At 39.0% G+C, this 19,908-nt stretch overlaps 1 protein-coding gene across 4 annotated transcripts in view; it reads right to left on the reverse strand.

Annotated features, from left to right (window-relative positions):
- Positions 1 to 19,908, reverse strand: part of CRLF3 (cytokine receptor like factor 3) — a 59,640-nt gene that overhangs the window by 16,157 nt on the left and 23,575 nt on the right. For 3 of the 4 annotated variants that reach the window (XM_088802058.1, XM_074320096.2, XM_019750708.3), the window contains 4 exons: positions 19,330 to 19,552; positions 18,520 to 18,652; positions 7,087 to 7,199; positions 5,412 to 6,861 (listed from right to left, as the gene is read on the reverse strand). In XM_088802058.1, coding sequence (XP_088658184.1) covers positions 6,605 to 6,861; positions 7,087 to 7,199; positions 18,520 to 18,652; positions 19,330 to 19,552 — 726 coding nt within the window. In that variant the 3' untranslated portion in view covers positions 5,412 to 6,604. Of the gene's footprint in view, positions 1 to 5,411; positions 6,862 to 7,086; positions 7,200 to 18,519; positions 18,653 to 19,329; positions 19,553 to 19,908 lie in introns of those variants that run through there. The other variant, XM_088802059.1, reaches the window with a different exon arrangement.

The following is a 19,908-nucleotide window of genomic DNA, read 5'->3' on the forward strand; positions in this document are numbered from 1 at the left end:
CGAGCAGTAAAAGGCACCTGTCCCCCTCTCTGATGGGGTTGTTTAAAAAAAAAAAAAAAACCTGGTGGAGAGTCAGGACTTGCACCATTGCCTAAAGTGGGGGCCACTCCAAATGCAGTATCAGTAGAGATTATATAGGGAGCCGGAACTCCCATACCAAAGCAACAGCAACAAGCAGTCTCTTCTTGGCTGTCAGTGGAGGCTGAGTGGGAGCTACATGTCTACTTCCATGTGGCAGTAATGAGGCAGAGCCGCTCCCCTCAATCCTCTGCTGGTGTGGTGTCAAAAAGCCAGCTGACAAAAGATTTAAATAAGATCCAGATTCAACAACACAAACATCCACACATTTCAATAGAAAATCATCACACCAAGAACTAGAAAGATCAAACTGAAGAAATACAACAGATGCCAACACTAGGCTGAAAAAGATACTAGAATTATCTGACAAAGCTTTTAAAACAACTGTATTTTCTCCAGAAAAACAGAACACACACAAGATAATGGAGGCTGATAAGTCCCACAATCTGTCTGCAAGGTGGGAACCCAGGAAAGCCAGTGGCATGATTCAATGGCCGGAGAGCCTAGATTCCAGTCAGATATAAAGTCTAGAACTAGGAGTGACAAAGGCAGGAGGAAATCCATGTTCCAGCCTAGCAAGCAGAGAATGAATTCAACATTCTGCATTTTTGTTCTATTCAGGCCCTCAACAGATTGGATGATGCTCACCCACATTGGGGAGGACGATCTGCTTTTCTCAATCCATCGATTCAAATGATAATCTCTTCCAGAAACACCCTCACAGACACGCTCAGAAATAATGCTTACCTACCTGGATATACCCTTTGGCCAGTCAAATAGACACAGAAGACTAACCATCACAGCAACCATGATAAAAATGTTTCAGTGAACAATTATGAACACTTGAAACATGAGAAAATGAATAGCCTCAGCAAATACAGAAAGTCTTAGCAGAGAAATAGAAAATGTAAAGAGATAAACAGACATTTTAGAACTGAAAAATACAATAAAATAACAGTAGATGGGCCCAACAGTAGAATGGAGGTGACAGGAAAGAAGCAGTGAACTGTGAGATACGACAAAATCACCTAATTTTAACAACACAAAACAGACAAAAAAATAAACGGGTGGCCGGTTGGCTCAGTGGTTAATAGCGCAGTGCTCATAACCAAGGTCGCCGGTTCGATGCCCACATTGGCCAGTGAGCTGCACCCCCCAAAACTACATTGAAAAAAAACAACAACATGGAGCTGATGGGTCCTGGAAAAACACACTGTTCTCCAATATTTCCCAATAAAAAATAAAAAAACAATCTCAGGAATCAGTGGGAGTATACAAAAGATGTAAAAGTTACATCAGTAGAGTCCCATAAGGAGTGGAAAAAGGACAGGACTGAAAAAACAATTGAAATAATGGCTGTAATCTTATCAAATTTGGCAAGAGACATAAACCTGAAGATTCCAGAAAGCTGAGGAAAACAAGAACCCCAAAGAAATCCATGCAAAGACATATCATTAAGTTTCTAAAAACTATAGATAGAGCAACCAGAGGAAAATGACACTTTATAAGGAAAAACAATTGGAATGATAGATTTTTCATCAGAAACCATGGGAAGTAGCATGACATTTTTCAAGCATTGAAAGAAAAGAACTGTCAACCCTTAATCCTATCTTCAGTGAAAATAACCTTCAGGAATGAAGAGGAAATCAAGACATTCTCAGATGAAAGAAAACTAAGAGAATTTTTCGCCAGCAGACTTACCCTAAAAGAATAGCTAAACGTTCTCTAAACAGAAAGGAAATGATACAAAAAGCAACCTTGGACAATCATGAAGGAAGAAAAAATATGGGAAGCAGAATATAGGTAAATAAAATAGGCTTTCCTTCAGTTTTCTGAAATACGCTTGAAGCAAAAGTTACAACATTGTCTGATGTGGTTCTAGATCTATGTAGAGAAAATGGAAAGAAAATTATGTTGTAAAAGGGGGAAGAATAAAGATAGATGAGGATTCTATATGTCACTTGGACTGGTAAAATGATGACACCAATACACTGAAAAGACACAAGCACACACATGGATAAGTAATATGTGTACATGACATATATAATGTACATATAAATGTACATACATAATGTATACATGTACATTACATATGTATGTATTATATATACATATGTATAAATACCTAGAACTACTAAAGAAGCTATACAAAGACTCTCACAAACATACATAAATCAAAATGGAATTCTAAAATATATTCAGGTAACCCACAGGAATGCAGAAAAAGGAAAGCAGAGAAAAGCCAGAGAGAACAAACAGGAAAAAAAAAAGGCAGACTTAAGATTATGTTATAGTCAATAACATTATATGTAAATGGTCTAAATCGACCAAATAAAACAGATTGACAGTAAATTAAACAAAAGAACACTAACAAAACCATGACCCAACTATATGTTGCCTACAAGAAACTCCAAATATAACAATATAGACAAGTTGAAAGGAGGAGGATAGAAAAATATGTATTATGCAAACAATCAGAGGCTAGGTTATCAGATAAAGTAGACTTTGGAGCCAAGAAAAATTACCTGAGACAGAGAGGGACGTTATGGTAAAGTGGACAATCCACCAAGAAGATACAGAAATCCTAAGTGTGTATTCATAAAACAAGCTGCAAAAGCTGTGAGTCAAAAACTGATAGAATTGAAAGGAGAAATAGGCAAATCTACAATTATAATTGGAGACTTCAACATCTCCCTCTCAAGAATTGATAGAGCAACTAGACAAAATTAGAAAGGATATAGTAGAACTCTACACCACCACCAAGCCACAGGATCTAATCTACATCTGTAAAATATTCCACCCATTAACAGTAGAATATAGTCTTTTCGAGTACTCACAGAACATATACCAAGATTGCCTATATCCTGGGACATAAACCTCATAAATTTAAAAGAACTGAAATCACAGAGTGTGTTCTCCAAACGTAATATAATCAAACTAGAACTCAATAATAAAGATAACAGGAAAAGATCCAAAAACACTCAGAAACTAAACATTTCTAGAAAATCGAAGAAGAAATCTCAGGTGGGGGAGGGGAAGTGAGTTTATCAATTTGGCAGCATACATACAAAGATCAATTCTATATATTAGGAATGAGCATGGGGAAACCAAAATTAAAAATATAATACCACTTACTAACACGCCAATGTAACAAAATGTGCAGACGTTATATGCTGGAAACTGTAATATGCTGATGAAAGAAATCAAAGGTCTAAGTAGGAGAAATATACTGTGTTAATGGATTGGAAAACTCCACATAATAAAGATGTCAATTCTCCCCAAATTGATATACAGGTTTAACCCAATTTTCTATCAAAATCCCAGCAAGATGTTTTGTAGATAAAGATTATTCTAAAATCTATATAGAAAGACAACGGAACTGGAATAGCTAAAACAATTTTGAAAATGATGACTAAGAGAGGAATCAGTCTACCTGATTTAAAAACATTATGTAGCTCAGTAATCATACTGTGTGGTAATGGCAGAAGGATAGATCCATAGATCAATGGAACAGAACAGAGAACCCAGAAATAGACCCATACAAATATGCCCAACTGATTTTTGACAAAGGTGCAAAAGACATTCAATGGAGGAAACATAGCCTTTGCAACAAATGGTGCTGGAGCAACTGGACATCTATATGAACAGATATGTTCCCAAATAAACTTTAACATAAGTCTCACATCTTACACGAAAATTAAATCAAAATGGATCAGAGACTTAAATGTAAGATGTTAAACTATAAAAACTTGTAGGAAAAAAACGAGAAAATCTTTGGGATCTAGGGCTAAACAAAAAGTTCTTAGACTTGACAGCAAAAGTCTGATCCATAAAAGGAAAAGTTGATAAATTGAACATCAAAATTAGAAATTTTTGCTCTGGAAAAAAGTCTGGTAATGGATGAAAAGTCAAGCTACAGACAAGATATTTGCAAACCACATCCCAACAATGTACTAATATCTAGAATACACAACTATTAAAACTTTACTGATAGTAAATGAACATGTAAAAAGATGTTCAACATCATTAGCCATTAGAGAAATGCAAATTAAAACCACAATGAGATATCACCACACATTTGTCAAAAAGGCTAAAGTTAAAAACAGTGACAAATACGGGGAGGATTCAAAGAACACATTGCTAGAGGGAATGTAAAGAGTACAGCCCCCATGGAAATCAGTTTGGAAGTTGAAAAAAACTAGAAAACATGCAACTTCTTTGCACCCCTGAGACATTCACTGCCTTCTCACATACCACTGCCGCCACCATGATACTGGGAGATGCCCTAAAACAGTCTTCTTATTTCCATCGTGACTGCAAATTGTTTCCCTTCTGCTTCAAATGCCAGTTCTGAGCTTATCAAATTTCTACTCATCTTTTAAGATCTACTTTGCTCCCTGAGATCTTTGGGCACACTCAGTCATTCCTTCCTCAGTGCTACTCCTGCATTTTCTAGCATTTATCCCATGGTTGGTTATTATCTACATCTGGGGCTTTCCCCTTAGTGTCCACTCCTTTCAGGAACACAATGGTTAAGAGCTGTGGCTCCAGAGTGAAACAGGTCTGGGCTATAATCCTAAGTAGTTTTTAGTCATGACCTTAGACAAATTATGCATAGTATACATCTTTTGAGCCTCAGTTTTCTCATCTGTAAAGTAGAAAGTAACAGTATCATTAGTATGATATGTGGATTAAATGAGACAATTTGAAAATTTAGCATTGTGCCCAGCACATAGTAGGGGCTCAATAAATATCAATTCTTATTACCATTATCATCACCCAGCCTCTCTTGTCCCTGCAAGCACACAAACAGATTTGGAATGCCAGGTTCCTTTATGTTTAAACAGGATGACTTGGCTTTTAACAAAATTTTCAGTTCATATTACAAGGGAAAAAATATCAAATATAAAAAAATATATTTAAATTAGTTTCAGAGTTCAAAATATTAAAACCCACTCCTGTCTAAAATTAAGTTAGGTTTAAGTCACGTCTATGAACAGGCAGGCTGTATAGGTACAAATTTAAGATGCCATTCTCCTACCAAAGATAAGAAATGAAGATGTTCAATAAATATTTGCTGAATGAATGGAATGAGATGACATTCTGGAGAAAATAACTCATCTACATTCAGTCAAACATTTATTGTGCACGTATTATGTATGAGCTACTATGCTTGGTATCAGATACAGAATATAAGTACAAGTAACTTCACAAGTTACAATGATATCTGAATTAAAATGAGTGGAGCCACAAGAAACACTTTTCTCGCTCTACTTAAAAGTAAAGATTAAAATTGGATTTATCAAGTCTCACAGAAGAAAAAAATGCACACATTTAACTTTCAGTTTTTTATTTTGTGTCAGACAGCTGGAGGAGGCATCTACATTCTAGCACATCTTAACAATCACTAAACAAGTGAAAGACGACTTATATATAAAAATGCAAGGGTAAAAGGTCATGATTGTCTAACAGGGAGTTTGAATCCCCAAATAAATTATCTTACAAAAATACCAAGCTTCCTTTTCCACTTTTCTACTGTTAAAAATGAAAAAGAAAAAAAAATTCACATAAAAAAAAATCTGAAGCTGGTATATAGCAAGTTAAGATAATCATTTTTACATACTAAGTAGGTCCTTCAAATAAATATTTTACACAAATTTAAGTTTCAAAAAAATAGGTCAAGTATTTACCCTATGTTTGCTTGGTCCACTAAAAGACCACTTATAAAACTGACATTGAACTGAACTGCAGCTCATACCCTACGAATAGTAACATGCATATCGCTGCGGCTGGATATGCACATGTATGTACAGATTACATACATGTGAATGGCTAACACTGCTGTGCATACTACTTGCATAAGTAGTTTTACCCTGTAAAAATCCTCTAGCCTATCGTGAATTAGATTGCAAGAGAACAAAAAATACTTTGCCTATTGTAGACATTTGTCGGTAATTTCAAAAAAGGCAAAAATTATACTTTTAGGACTTAAAGATTACCGAACATGAGATAAAATTCAATACTGCTTACAAATACCTGAATATGGAGAGCATATTCAACACTCATGTGGCGAGCACACAAGTGAATGTATATTACAGAACTCTTAGGTCTATCTGGTCTACTTCTGTTGTATACTGAAGTCTTACATGGCTTGGACCCTTAGAAGATGGGGTTTAATAAAATAATGTTACATTAAGTTTTTCTGTTCTAATAACCAACTTTAAAAAGAAGTACAGTGGAAAGGTATAGGGCTTTCTGTATCTCCTCGTTTTAAAAGCCAATTTGATTTTTATAGTGATATTTTAAGTAACACTGTACTAAAAATAAAATGGACTGCATATGGTCTTATCCATAATATTGAAGTCTCATTGCTAAACTATCCCAAAATAAATCCAGTAAATTTCCATTTCCAATGGCTTAACTGAGAGATGAATCTAACAATATATTTTTTTAATCAATTACAACTAAACTGGACTGAGGACAGCTACATTAAAACCCTGCAAACCAAAGCCAATCACCCAAATATCTAGAACACCAACACTTTCCATCCAGGATAGAAAAAGGAGCATCCAAAGTAAAGAGAACCACAAGATTGATCAAGTAACCAATCAAAAACCACTTCTCTGTTATTTGAGCTAATAGTTACTCGAAGCTTGAAGTTTCCGCCTTCATTATTATTGGTGGATCCTAGAGTCACAGCTTCAATGTCAAATGTGACAGTGGACCCAGAAGTAACGGCGGGCAACTGATTAGTCATTTCTTTTCCATTTACAAAAACTGCACCTAAAATGTTAAGGTAAAGAGTCATTTACATGTGAGCAATAACTAAGAATTGAAACACTCTAGATTATTGGTAACAATCAATTTCCTAATTCAGATAAAGAAAACAGTTTGGAATGCCAACTGGTCAAAGATAATACATTTGAATATGTTAATTAACCTGCATCTTCATGGCAGAAGAAAAAGATAAAGCTTTAATAACACTTCAGAATTGCATTTATCTCTTACCGTTTGTACTGATGCACACCGCTTGGTCCCGCTGCAGAGAGTCATATCCATTCTGTTTCTCTGCACACACTCCTATACTGTCTCTTTTGTCAGGCTGTCCCACAGTTTCAACTCTGTAAATAAGGTAGAAGGGTCATTTAATCTTTTCTTTAACATGATATCTAAGTTACTAAGTTTAAAAAGCCATCTCAAGGGCCGGCCCGGTGGCTCAGGCGGTTAGAGCTCCGTGCTCCTAACTCGGAAGGCTGCCGGTTCGATTCCCACATGGGCCAGTGGGCTCTCAACCACAAAGGTGCCAGTTCAATTCCTCGAGTTCCGCAAGGGATGGTGGGCTCTGTCCCCTGCAAGTAAGATTGAACATGGCACCTTGAGCTGAGCTGCCTCCCGGATGGCTCAGTTGTTGGCTGGAACACGGGCTCACAACCACAAGGTTGCCAGTTCAACTCCTCGACTCCCGCAAGGGATAGTGGGCTGTGCCCCCTGCAACTAGCAATGGCAACTGGACCTGGAGCTGAGCTGCGCCCTCCACAACTAAGACTGAAAGGACAACAACTTGACTTGGGGGAAAAAAAAAAGTCCCGGAAGTACACACTATTCCCCAATAAAGTCCTGTTCCCCTTCCCCAATTAAAAAAAAAAAAAAAGAATATATATATATATATGTATATATATATAAAAGCCGTCTCAAAACAACGGCTCTTAATAATAGCTAACAATGATTCAGTACTTTCTAAATTTCAGGTACTCTTCTAAAAATTTTTTATCTGTCTATAAATCATCTCATTCAAGTCATATAACCTATGAGGTAGGTGGTATTACTATCATACCCATTTAATACATGAGGAAACTGAGGCACAAAAGAAAAAATAAGATTGAAATAAGGCTAAATAACCCGACCCTGGTAATGTGGTTGAGTGGTGAAACACGGATGCACTCAGGCATTTTGACTACAGTCTGTTAACTACTTACAGCTGTGACACTGCAGTTCTATTTTATATTCTGGCTCTAGATATGTACAAAACTTGTCATATTTGCCATTATAATTAATTGGACTAATACTGCCACCAGCTAAACTTTCAATATGAGAGTCTATGCAATGATTTGATTTCTATTTATCAAATATTTAAAGCCTTTAAAATAAGTCACGATAGACTTTAAAAAAGATAAATCGGGCCGGCCTGGTGGCTCAAGCGGTTAGAGCTCCATGCTCCTAACTCCGAAGGTTGCTGGTTCGATTCCCACATGGGCCAGTGGGCTCTCAACCACAAGGTTGCCATTTCAATCCCTCAAGTCCGGCAAGGGATGGTGGGCTCCGCCCCCTGCAACTAAGATTGAACACGGCACCTTGTGCTGAGCTGCCGCTGGGCTGCCACTGAGCTGCCACTGAGCTCCCGGATGGCTCAGTTGGTTGGAATGTGTCCTTTCAACCACAAGGTTGCCGGTTCGACTCCCGCAAGGGATGGTGGGCTGCGCCCCCTGCAACTAGCAACGGCAACTGGACCTGGAGCTGAGCTGTACCCTCCACAACTAAGATTGAAAGGACAACAACTTGACTTGGAAAAAAAAGGCCTGGAAGTACATACTGTTCCCCAATAAAGTCCTGTTCCCCTTCCCCAATAAAAATCTTTTTTTCAAAAAAAAAAAAGATAAATCGTTATGAACACATTTTGCTTGGAGAACTGTATATGTGGAAAGTTTAAGCATTTCCTTTTGTGTTTAGGCTCAAATAATACGTCATCATGTACTCTAGAAATAGAAAATCTGGACAGATATAAAGGTCAACCTATATTCCTATTACCAGACTCATCTTTTCCTCCATTCCAGAAAGCCAGACTTTGCAAGGACAGGAAAAGAAAAATGAGCGAGGAACAAAATGTAGCTTTACCAAGGAGAGATGTGATTATATATATTCAATGTGGCCTGAAAATGTCTTTCATTATAAAGTGACAAACATGCACAATCATAATAAACATGTAGGCTGATTTCTAAAGTCTTTTCACTCCTAAACCAGCAAACTAAATAAGTATGGAGAGGAGGAGAGTGATGTCAGCAATGTGGCAAAATAGTAAGTATGAGTCCTCATCTACCACAGAAACACTGCTTTAACAATGAAATACAGACCAAAATATCTTCATGAGATTTCCAGCATCCAGTTAAGAAGTTGTACTACCCCAAGGGAGGACAAAGCTGAAAACAGCTGCATTGAAATGGGTAGGAAAAGCAATTTCACTTTCCCCATGTCAGCCCCGCTCCCAAACTATCACAGCTCAGTACCAGGCAAGAACACCCCAGCCTCTGACTTTTCCTTCAGGAGGGGGAGAGAGGAGTGGAGAGTGGGTCCAGCATTCCATCTCTATGGAGGACTGCCCGAAGGATTGGTTTCTGTGGCACCGCATTTGGAGCACTGAAGGAACTGGCATACTGTGGAGGCCTGAATGCTGCTGAAACCAAAGAAAAGGAAGGGTGGCATCCTGTAGCCAGCACAACTTGGCATGATCAGGAAAAGGCACATAACTCAAGACTTCTCTCCCTTGAGAGGGAGGAAGAAGAGTAGAACATGCCTCTGGTGTGTCTGCTTTTCACATGGCTGCTCAAGGGAATGATATCTGTCTCACCTGATGTGGGGTGCTGATGAGGAGCCCACATACTCTGGATGTCTAGTGGCCACAGAGTACAAAAGAGAGCAGGGCAGCTTGTTGCTGTAGCACCAGAGAACTTGCAGTGCCACAAACATGCACCAGAGGGAGCAAGAGATTATGAGTCCCTGACAAACCAGCACGGCTCTCTGAGAAACTGCACATACAAGCCCAGGGAAGTCACATCCTCCACCAAAAGATTTCAGAGGCCCCCAGAATCTCTAGGCTCATTTGTGAGGGTCTTCTCCTGTACAAAGTCAGGCCATAAAGATTGGGAAAGGTGGCTGTTTTCATATGTGTAGATCCCAACACAAAATTATGAGACATATAAAGAAATAGGGAAACATGGCCCAAACAAAAAAAATCTCCAGAAAAACGTCCTGATGAAATGGAGGTAGGTAGGTATATGAATTATCTGACAATTCAAAATAACCAACATAAAGATTCTCTACAAGCTCTAGAAAATGAGATATGAACAAAATGAGACTATTAACAAAGAGACAAAAAATATAAAAAAAATCACTAAACAGAAATTTTGGAGCTGACGAATACAGTAACTAAACGGAAAAATTCATGACAGGAGTTCAATATCACAGTTAACCAAGCAGAAGAAAGAAACATCAAACCTGAAGACAGGTCATTTGAAATTATCCAGTCAAAGGGGGGAAAAATGAAAAAGTGAAGAAAGTTTAAGGGACTTACAGGAAAAAAAAGGGGTAGAATATTTATTTTAAAAAATAATCGCTGAAAACTTCCCTAAGCTGGGGAAGGAAATGGACATCTAGACTCAACAAACCCAACAGACTCCAACTATAATGAATCCAAGAAATCACACTGAAACACATTAAAATCAAATTGTCAAAAGTCAAAAACTGAGAATTTTGAAAGCAGGAAAAGTGACTCGTCATGCACAGGGAAACTCACATAAGATTATAGGTAGATTTTTAAACAAACCTTGCAGGCCAGAAAGAAGTCAGATGATATATTCAAAGTGCTTAAAGAAAAAAACTGGCAAACAAGAATGCAATACCTGGCAAAACTGCCTTAAAAAATAAGTAAGAAATAAAGACGTTCCCACATAAACAAAAGCTGAGGGAGTTCATCATTACTAGACCTTCCTTATAAAAAACGCCCTTGAAGTTGAAACAAAACAAACAAAAAAACTAAAAAGCATCATGAAAGTATGTGAAAGTATAAAGCTCAACTAATAAGGTCAATATACAGACAACAGAATACTGTAATATAGTTAACAGTGGTGTGTAAATCAATTTTAATTCTGGTGTAGAAATTAAAAGACAAAAGTATAAAATATAAATATAACTAAAAATATGTTAATGGATACACAATATAAAAAGATGTAATTTGTGACATTAAGAACAGTGTGGAGGAGGAAGACATAAGTGTAGAGTATATGTATGTGATTGAAGTTAAGCTGCTATCAGCTTAAAACAGATGTTATGTTTTATGTCAGCTTTATGGTAACCACAAAGAAAATAAGCACGTACATTAAAAGTGATCTCCAAAAAAAACTTAATTTTACACCTCAAGGAATGAAACAAAACAAACGAAGCCCAAAGGTAGCAGAAGAAAGGAAATAATTAAGATTAGAGCAGAATTAAACAAAATAGAGACTAGAAAAACAATAGAAAATAATCAACAAAACTAAGATTTGGTTTTTTTAAATGACCAACAAAATTGACAGACTTTTAGCTAGATTAAGAAAAAGAGAAGATACAAATAAAGTCAGAAATGAAAAAGGAGACATTACAACTGATGCCACAGAAATTAAAAGATTGTAGGAGACTCCTATAAACAACATACACCACAATATAAGATGGCTCCTCTGGAAGCCATGTCTCCTTTGAACAAAACCTAATCTTGTTCAAAAGAGCTTCTATGGTGAGATCTGAGCGTCTCTGATTTTTTCAAAGGCTGCTTTACAGACCACTGACCACCATCACCAAGGGACATAGTCCTTGCTCTCTAAGATGATGCACTCTGGATTCCCCAAGGCATTTTCCACACCTTTTGTCTCTGCTTCCTCAAGCAGAACACTCAAGCACTGCTCAGTCCTAGCCCTGTTTATAGTCTTAGGGTGGGGCCTTCTTCTGGGACTAAGCATTTGGAGATTTCTGCGATTGGCCCCTCCACATTCATCATTTTTCCCTCAGCAAACTGTCATGATCTCCTCAATGGATTTTCTGCCTAGCAGCAGCTTAGGAAGTTACATATAATTTGGAATTTAAGTTTTCTGTATCAGCTTTGTTGAAAAAGCACTATGGGCCCTCCCACCTCTACTCTCCTTATTATTCCAAAGTTTTCAGAAATGGAAAAATTCAGAATTAAGGTGCTACCATGTATCTACTGGTCCCAGAAGACCTCATTCTCTCTTTTGAACCCACTCTAAAAAAGTTTCACCTCCACAACTCCACTGAAACTGTTCATGTCAGAGTCACCAATGGACGGATCTCCACTGCAAACCCAAAGGTCAATTCTCAGTCCTTTTCTTACCTGATGGAACCACTAGCATTTGACACACTTGGTCTCTCTTTGAAACACTTTCTTTTCTTGGCTTCAAGGACACCACATCCTCCTCCTCTTCCTGTCCACCTCTTCACTTCGTGTTCTTCCTCAGAATCTTTGCTGGTTCTTTCCTTTCTTCCCAACTGCTAAATGTTTGATTCCTCCAATGTCCTCTATGTACACTCATTCCCTGGCTGATCTCATCCAGTTCCACAGCTTTAAAAACTTATCTACATGCTAAAATACTCTCAAGTTAATATCCCCAGCCTGGGTCACTCCACTGAAGTCCAGATTTGTATATCCGACTGTCTACTCCACACCTTCACTTATATGTCTAATCAGGAACTCAAATTTAAGTCGTGAAAGAACAAACTGATATTCCCCCAGAAATATGCTCCTCCTACCTCAGTAAATGACAATTCTATCCTAACAGTTACTTAGTGCAAAAACCCTGGGGCCATACTTGACTCCTTTCTTTCTCACATCCTGCTACCAATCCGTCAATCAATTTCATCATTTCTTCCTTCAAAATATGTCCAGATTCTGATCATTTATCATTACCTCCACTGCTCCTTTATAGTCCAAGCCACCACGAGCTCCTACCCAGATTATTGTTACAGCCTCCTAAGTGGTCTCCCTGCCTACCCGTACCACTTTACAGACTACTTGCCACACAGCAGCCAAAATGACTTGTAAAACATATGTCAGATCATGTTATGCATTTGCTCAATATCCTCCAGTGGCCGCCCTCCCCGCCCCCCCCACTCTAAGTCAAAGCAGAGTCCTACAGGTCCAGATTGTCAGGATCTGAATCTTAGCATCACTACTAACAATCTGTACAACCTCAGGCAGGATGCTTAATCTTTTAACATCTCAGTTTCCATATCTATGAAATATATCTACTTTGCGAGGATGTAATGAAGATACAGACATTAATTCATTAAGAACTAACACATGGTGAACTCAACAACTGTTAACTGGCTACTATCATTTCGTATAGTCTAGCTCCATTGGTGAATTCATGAAAAGTCAAATGCAGAGTATGACCCCCAAGACTATGGAATGTAAACCTCACTTGGTTTTAGATGAAGCCTTTGCTGGGGGGTGGGAACTCTGTATTCAGTATCAAAGGTCCTCCTTGTAAATGGGTACAGGTGACCTTGAAAAGGGGCATTTCTTTGAGGAATTAAAGAGGAAACGTACAGAGCCTAAAAGAATACCCCACCTTTCTGGGGTTCTCTCTGACTATACTGCCATCTCTATTAACCCCATCCAGACTCTTCACTTGTTGTTCCTTGTAATTTTTCTACTCCATACCTTTGGTCCTTGCTTTATTTCCCCACCTGAACTGTCCTTTCCAGTTCGACCCGAGATAAAGCCTTTACCAACCCCTAATCTACAAGTAACTTTTCCTTCCTCTATATCCACAAGAGCCTAGATATTTCTTATACTAATTTATAAACTGCCTACTTTACATTGAACAAAAGGTTCTGGTTTTCTCTTTTTCTTAAACTTTGCATTCCTTCTAATACCAAATACTGTAAATACCATGTGAGTGGAATAAGGGTTGAGCTATCAGTTTCATTAAAAAAGGCTAGAGTTGATTATGAGAACTGTCCTCAGTTTAGAAAGTAATTTAAGACAGAATATGGAAGGGGAAAACAATTTAAGAAATAGTCATTATAGGGGAGGAATAGCTATTATATGTAAACACCCCAAAGCAGATATGCCTCATGATTTCATGTAATCCTCCCTCTACAAACAAACTAAAAGCCAGGGGATAGGGCCGGCCCTGTGGCTCAGGTGGTGGGAGCTCCATGCTCCTAACTCCAAAGGCTGCCGGTTCCATTCCCACATGGGCCAATGGGCTCTCAACCACAAGGTTGCCAGTTCAACTCCGAGTCCCACAAGGGATGGTGGGCAGCGTCCCCTGCAACTAAGATTGAACACAGCACCTTGAGCTGAGCTGCTGCTGAGCTCCTGGATGGCTCAGTTGGTTGGAACGCGTCCTCTCAACCATGAGGTTGCCGGTTCGACTCCCACAAGGGATGGTGGGCTGCACCCCCTGCAACTAGCAACAGCAGCTGGACCTGGAGCTGAGCTGTACCCTCCACTAAGACTGAAAGGACAACAACTTGACTTGGAAAAAAGTTCTGGAAGTACACACTGTTCCCCAATAAAGTCCTGTTCCCCTTAAAAAAAAAAAAGAAAAGCTAGGGGACAGAATCCTAAAGGAGATTTTAGGAAGCGAGCAATCTTACCTCTGTGGGTAAAACTCTTCTGACATTCCCTATGTCTGTAATAAGAGCCAAGTTTCAACCTGAAAGGCCTAGTATATACTGTATCTCTAGAGGAGATCCCTTTGGCAAAATATAAAACCCCAGCAAAGCTGTATTCTCCCTGGGACAGTGCATTCTGTCTCAATAAGGAGGAAATGATTTCAAAAACTAACTTCTTAATCCTAATAGACTGTGGCCTGTTGGGATTTTCCAGGAAAGATTAAATCAGACTGGAGTTTTTTTGTTTTTGTTTTTTAAATACGAGCAGCTAACAATTACTATTGGAGATACACCTTACAGAGACTAGCCTTCTACAGAAAAAGAAAAATCTCCTCAAGTTTAAGTTCATTCAGAAAAGGTAATGCTAATGTTTAACCAAGGGCAAGCATTAAAGCAAATTCACATATTCCATGTAACCCCTTTCTAATACCTATCAACCAGGACATTTCTAAAATAAAGCCCCCAAATTCCTTGACACTTCTCCCATCAAGAAGTGGGGTCTAGGGACGGCCGATTAGCTCAGTTTGTTAGAGCACAGTGCTCTGAACAACAAGGTTGCCGATTCGATCCCCACATGGGCCAGTGTGAACTGCGCCCTCCACAAGTAGATTGAAACAACTACTTGACTTGGAGCTGATGGGTCCTGGAAAAACACAAATAAAATAAAAGTTTTAAAAAAAAGAGGAAGTGGGGTCTATGCCCCTTTCCTGGAATCTGGATTCTGTGACTGGTTGAACAACAGAATGTGATAGAAGTGACACTATCAATTTCTAGGCTCAGGCCTTAAGAAACTGGCAGCTTCCACTTCCTACCTCTTGGGATGCTCATTCTGGGGACCCAGCCACCAATGGGGCAAGGAAGCCCAAACAGCCCCTGGAGTGGCCTACATGGAGAGGCACCAAGAACCAGAATCAATTTGCCTGCCCTGTGAGTGAGCCGTCTTGGAAACAGATCCACCATCTCCAGTCAAACTATCCCAGCTAACACCACGGAAGCAGAGATGATTGTCCTGCCAAGCTCTGCAAATTGGAGTTTCCTGAGCCAAATAAATGACTATTGTTGTTTTAAGCCTGAGTTTTGGGGCGGTTTGTTCCACAGCGACAGGTAACTGGAACATTATTTTTTTATGTTCTCTGAAAGAAAAAATTATTAATTAAAAAAATAGCTAGCTTATTGCCCCTTGATTTACCACCTCATGTCACCTGTGAGAGGCAGGGGAGCGCAGTGGTGAAGACCACAGACTTTGGGGCTGGACTGTCAGGATTCGAATACTGACAAGTCACTTAGTCTCTCAGTGCTTTTGTTTCTGCATCCGTAAAAGAAAGACAACAATCTCCTGGGTTATTAGGGCTAAAAAAGTCTGAAAGAAAGCTCTTTTAAAGAAAAGAGGTAGTAGAGAAGAGAAAGTAAAAATATGGTTGAAAAATAGTAAGATCAGGAAATCTTAGAAGCAAGGAAAGGGAAAGCAAGAATGTTCAGACAGGAAATTAGGGAGAGGCCTGGAAGGAGGGGGTTGCTAGAAGAGCCGGGCACCAAATGAAACTGGGCTCTAAAGACTGTTAAGAGCCAGCCAGTAACAGGTTTCTTTAGCTTCAGCAGCTCTAAGCCTTCCAGAAACTTCAACAGGACTAGACTGGGCTGAACAACAGGGCAGTACCTACAAGAGTACAATCTCCCTCTAATTATAAGGCCCTCAACGCCCTAAAAAAAAAAAAAAAAAAAACTGAATAAAGTTTACTTTTATTCAAGTAGACCCATCTGCCTCTCCCTCTACCCCCCCCACCCACCGCTCATATCTTCTGACTTAATTGCTGATGCCTGAAATGCCTTTAGACAAGGAGAGAAAACATTTTCATTCCACATTCAAAGGAAAAAAATGACAAAAATGCAAAGGTCTGGCTAAGATAATACTGAGCTTAACTAACTTTCAGTTAATCACCCTGCCAAGCCTGGCATCTCTGGAGGAAGAGGGAAGAACTACTGTTTTATTGAGGCCTACAGTCCACAGATAGTAAATGGATTTAAATTGATTTGTGTAATTTCCAATGTATTAATAAGTATTTACTGGGGGGCGGCCAGAAGGCTCAGTTGGTTAGAGTGCGAGCTCTCAACAACAAGGTTGCCAGTTCAACTCCCACATGGGATGGTGGGCTGCAGGCCCTGCAACTAAGATTGAAAATGGCGACTGGACTTGGAGCTAAGCTGCGCCCTCCATGATTAGACTGAAGCACAACGACTTGGAGCTGATGAGCCCTGGAGAAACACACTGTTCCCCAATATTCCCCAACAATAAAAATAAATAAATAAAGTAAGTATCTACTGAATGACTCAGAAAACCAACCTAAGTATGCCATCTGTCAGGCCTTCTCTGTGTTCCTACAGGAAGAATTTAAAGGCAGGAGAGCATCAGGGCACCGTCACAGCGGGGAGAAGGTCATAGAAGACGGAAAAGGAAAAGAAGGAAGGCTGCAGTCACAAAAAAACTAGATTTCAGCACTAACTAGAATCACTTTTATTCTTTACACTTTGTCGCCCAGGAAGACAAATGAGAAGCAGACAGACCAGTGAGTAAGATCACCAACTCCGGAGCCAGACTGCCTGGATTTAAATCCGAACCTTGCCATTTACTAGGTAGTTATATGACAGTCGGTAAGTGACTCCCTCTCTGTGCTTTACCATCCTCATCCCTCCAATGGGTAACTATGCCTCTTTCATTGGGTCATTGCGAGAATCAAGTGAGTTAATACGAGTAAAGTGCTTGGAACAGGACCTGGCACGCAGTAAGTGCTATTTCAATATGAACTGCAATTATTACGAGGGTTATGATTCTTATTGGTGTGAGATACCTGGCCTAATCTATCAAGTCAGGAAGTGCCACCATTACTTTTTCCCAGGAGATTCACTAATGGAGGTATTTCTGTCATCAAGGGACAGAAGCAGAGAAGAGGTATGTTAGCATAGCAGCACACGGGGAATAATTAACTAGACTTGAGGTATGAGCCTCCTTTATTTCTCTGTCGCTCTTCGTTGGTATTTTTCTGGTTATTAAGTCATTCTTCATAATGTAAGGGGTAAGAGGAGGTGTCAAACATGAGAGAAAGCGTAAACGAGCGCATGCTGATCACTGCTGACAGCCCAGTGATTTGGCTGGTGACTTGCATGGCAACATTAGCTTAGCTACAACTTTCAGAGACTGTCCAGGCCTGTATGACAAGGGACTGAGGACAAGCATTCACAATAAAACTCATGATCACAAGACTTAAAAAACTTAGAAGAGTGTCTGCTTATACTGAAGTGAATATGGTGAACATCAGGGAAGCTTTACTTTTCTAAATCCAAAGGGAGCTTTGGTTTCTCGGAAGATCTATTTAGCAATATGACCATACGTCTCAGATAACATAAAAACAAGAAAAAGGAAATTTTTCTAATACAGGAAGAAATGGATAAAGAAATAAAAAATTAGTTGGTGGTAGGAGAGACTTGTTTTCAGTTTTATTTTGTAGAGAATTATATATATACATAGGATTAGGTTGGTGCAAAAGTAATTGCGGTTTTTGCATTATTTTTAACCTTTTAAACCGCAATTACTTTTGCACCAACCTAATATATTTACACTGAGAGAGACTTACTCTTATTGATTCACAAAGGAAAAAAAGCATTCTGGGCCTCTGGATTTTTAAAATCAACTTTTGAGAGGTATTTTATTTACCTCTATTTACCAAGAAGAAAACAGACCTACACAGAATGAGTCCATACTATGTATCAGGCATAAGCAAGGCATTTCATATCCATTATCTTAGTTAATCTTCCTAATAACCCTTTGAATACATATGAGAAAACTAAAGCAAAGCGAAGTAGAGAAATCTCCCCAAAGTACCACTGCCTATAAATGATGAATAACCTCAGGACAATTTTAAATCCAAAGCTCATGTCTGTTCTGTGCACGTTACTATACTGCCCAAACCGTGACAGACAGATACCTTCATATCTACTTGCCTGAATGTTAACGTCTGCCCACAGAAATAGGTTGGAGCGCTGGAGTAGAGAACACCTGAGGATTCAGAATCATTCCGGAGTGCTATATTTCTTCGACTGCTCAGACTGTACCCCTCAAAGCCAGCTGTCCACTCTTTTTAAAAAACAAAGACATTAAAAATTATTAGAATCTTTTGAGGAATATATTCCGTACAAATACATTAAACAAAACTTGCGAGTAGAAGAGCTTACCATGGGTCATGGGCAAGTTCAATTAAAAAAAAAAAAAAAAGATTCCGTGACAGAGTACCATGGTTAATCCTACAAATCACAGAAAAGCTTTTCGTCTATTCCTGCACGGCATGGGTGATAAAGTAAGTGTTATCGCCTAGCTAATAAAATCATGTTTCAGCTTATACCAATCTGATTAAGAACTAATTAACCAATAAGTCTACATCTGTTAAACTAGTAATACAGGAGAGATCAATTTCAAATGATACAACTTTTAAGCAAAAGCCTCTCCCTAGATCTATATCAAAGGTCTGGATCAAATATTGCCGTTTCCTGATGCAATATTTAAAACGTGGTTTTAGAGGATGTTACGAATCTTGTCTGGCACTATTTTGGACTCTGGAGATCAGAACTGATGAAAAGTTCTCAAAATTCACAAATCATAATTGGAGCAGGAAGTAAAAGACATATTCCATGCTATTCTCATCAATTCCGGGCTTCTCCTTAGGAAAAGAGGGTTGTCAGTGTGGGGCTGTTAGCACAGAATACAAGTGTTCTTATGCACAGTTAAGCTTCAGGCGTGAGAAGGTAACAGCATACCATGAGGCACCAGTGTGGAATGACCTATCTGGGGGACGCTCCAAGGACTCCACTCCTGTCGGCCATCTCCTCGGGCGCAGACTCTGAACTGATATTCAACATTGGGGTCTATGTGCAATACTATGAATTCAGTTTCAGAGCCTACATATACGTCCTCAAAGTGATTTGAAGTACATTTACGGAACTGGAGCCTGTAATCTTGGGCTGTAAACTCGTCATCCACCTAAGGAGAAAGGCTTTATGTTAGGTAAAAATCAGAGAAAAACTTCTCTCAGCATCACTGGTTAAGAACTTAGAATGGGGGCATTTTGGGCCAAGCACACAAACCCATGTGCTGAATGTGGGCTAATCTGAGGAAGGTCATAGGAAATATGCTATCGTTATTTTCCTTCTTTTCTTTGTTGAACCATGTGTGTTAGACTTCCCAGTCTGATATGAAAAAATATGCTTCCCTTGAAGAAATGGCATTTTCTACACAATAATGCCAAAGATAAAACATTCAAAATTCAAGAGAAAGAATCCCACAACTATATCATTCACACCATGTTTCCCCGAAAATAAAACCTAGCTGGACAATCA

This window comes from Rhinolophus sinicus, chromosome 12 (genome assembly GCF_057876585.1).
Source record: "Rhinolophus sinicus isolate RSI-liver-muscle chromosome 12, RSI-T2T, whole genome shotgun sequence".
NCBI classification, from domain to species: Eukaryota; Metazoa; Chordata; class Mammalia; order Chiroptera; family Rhinolophidae; genus Rhinolophus; species Rhinolophus sinicus.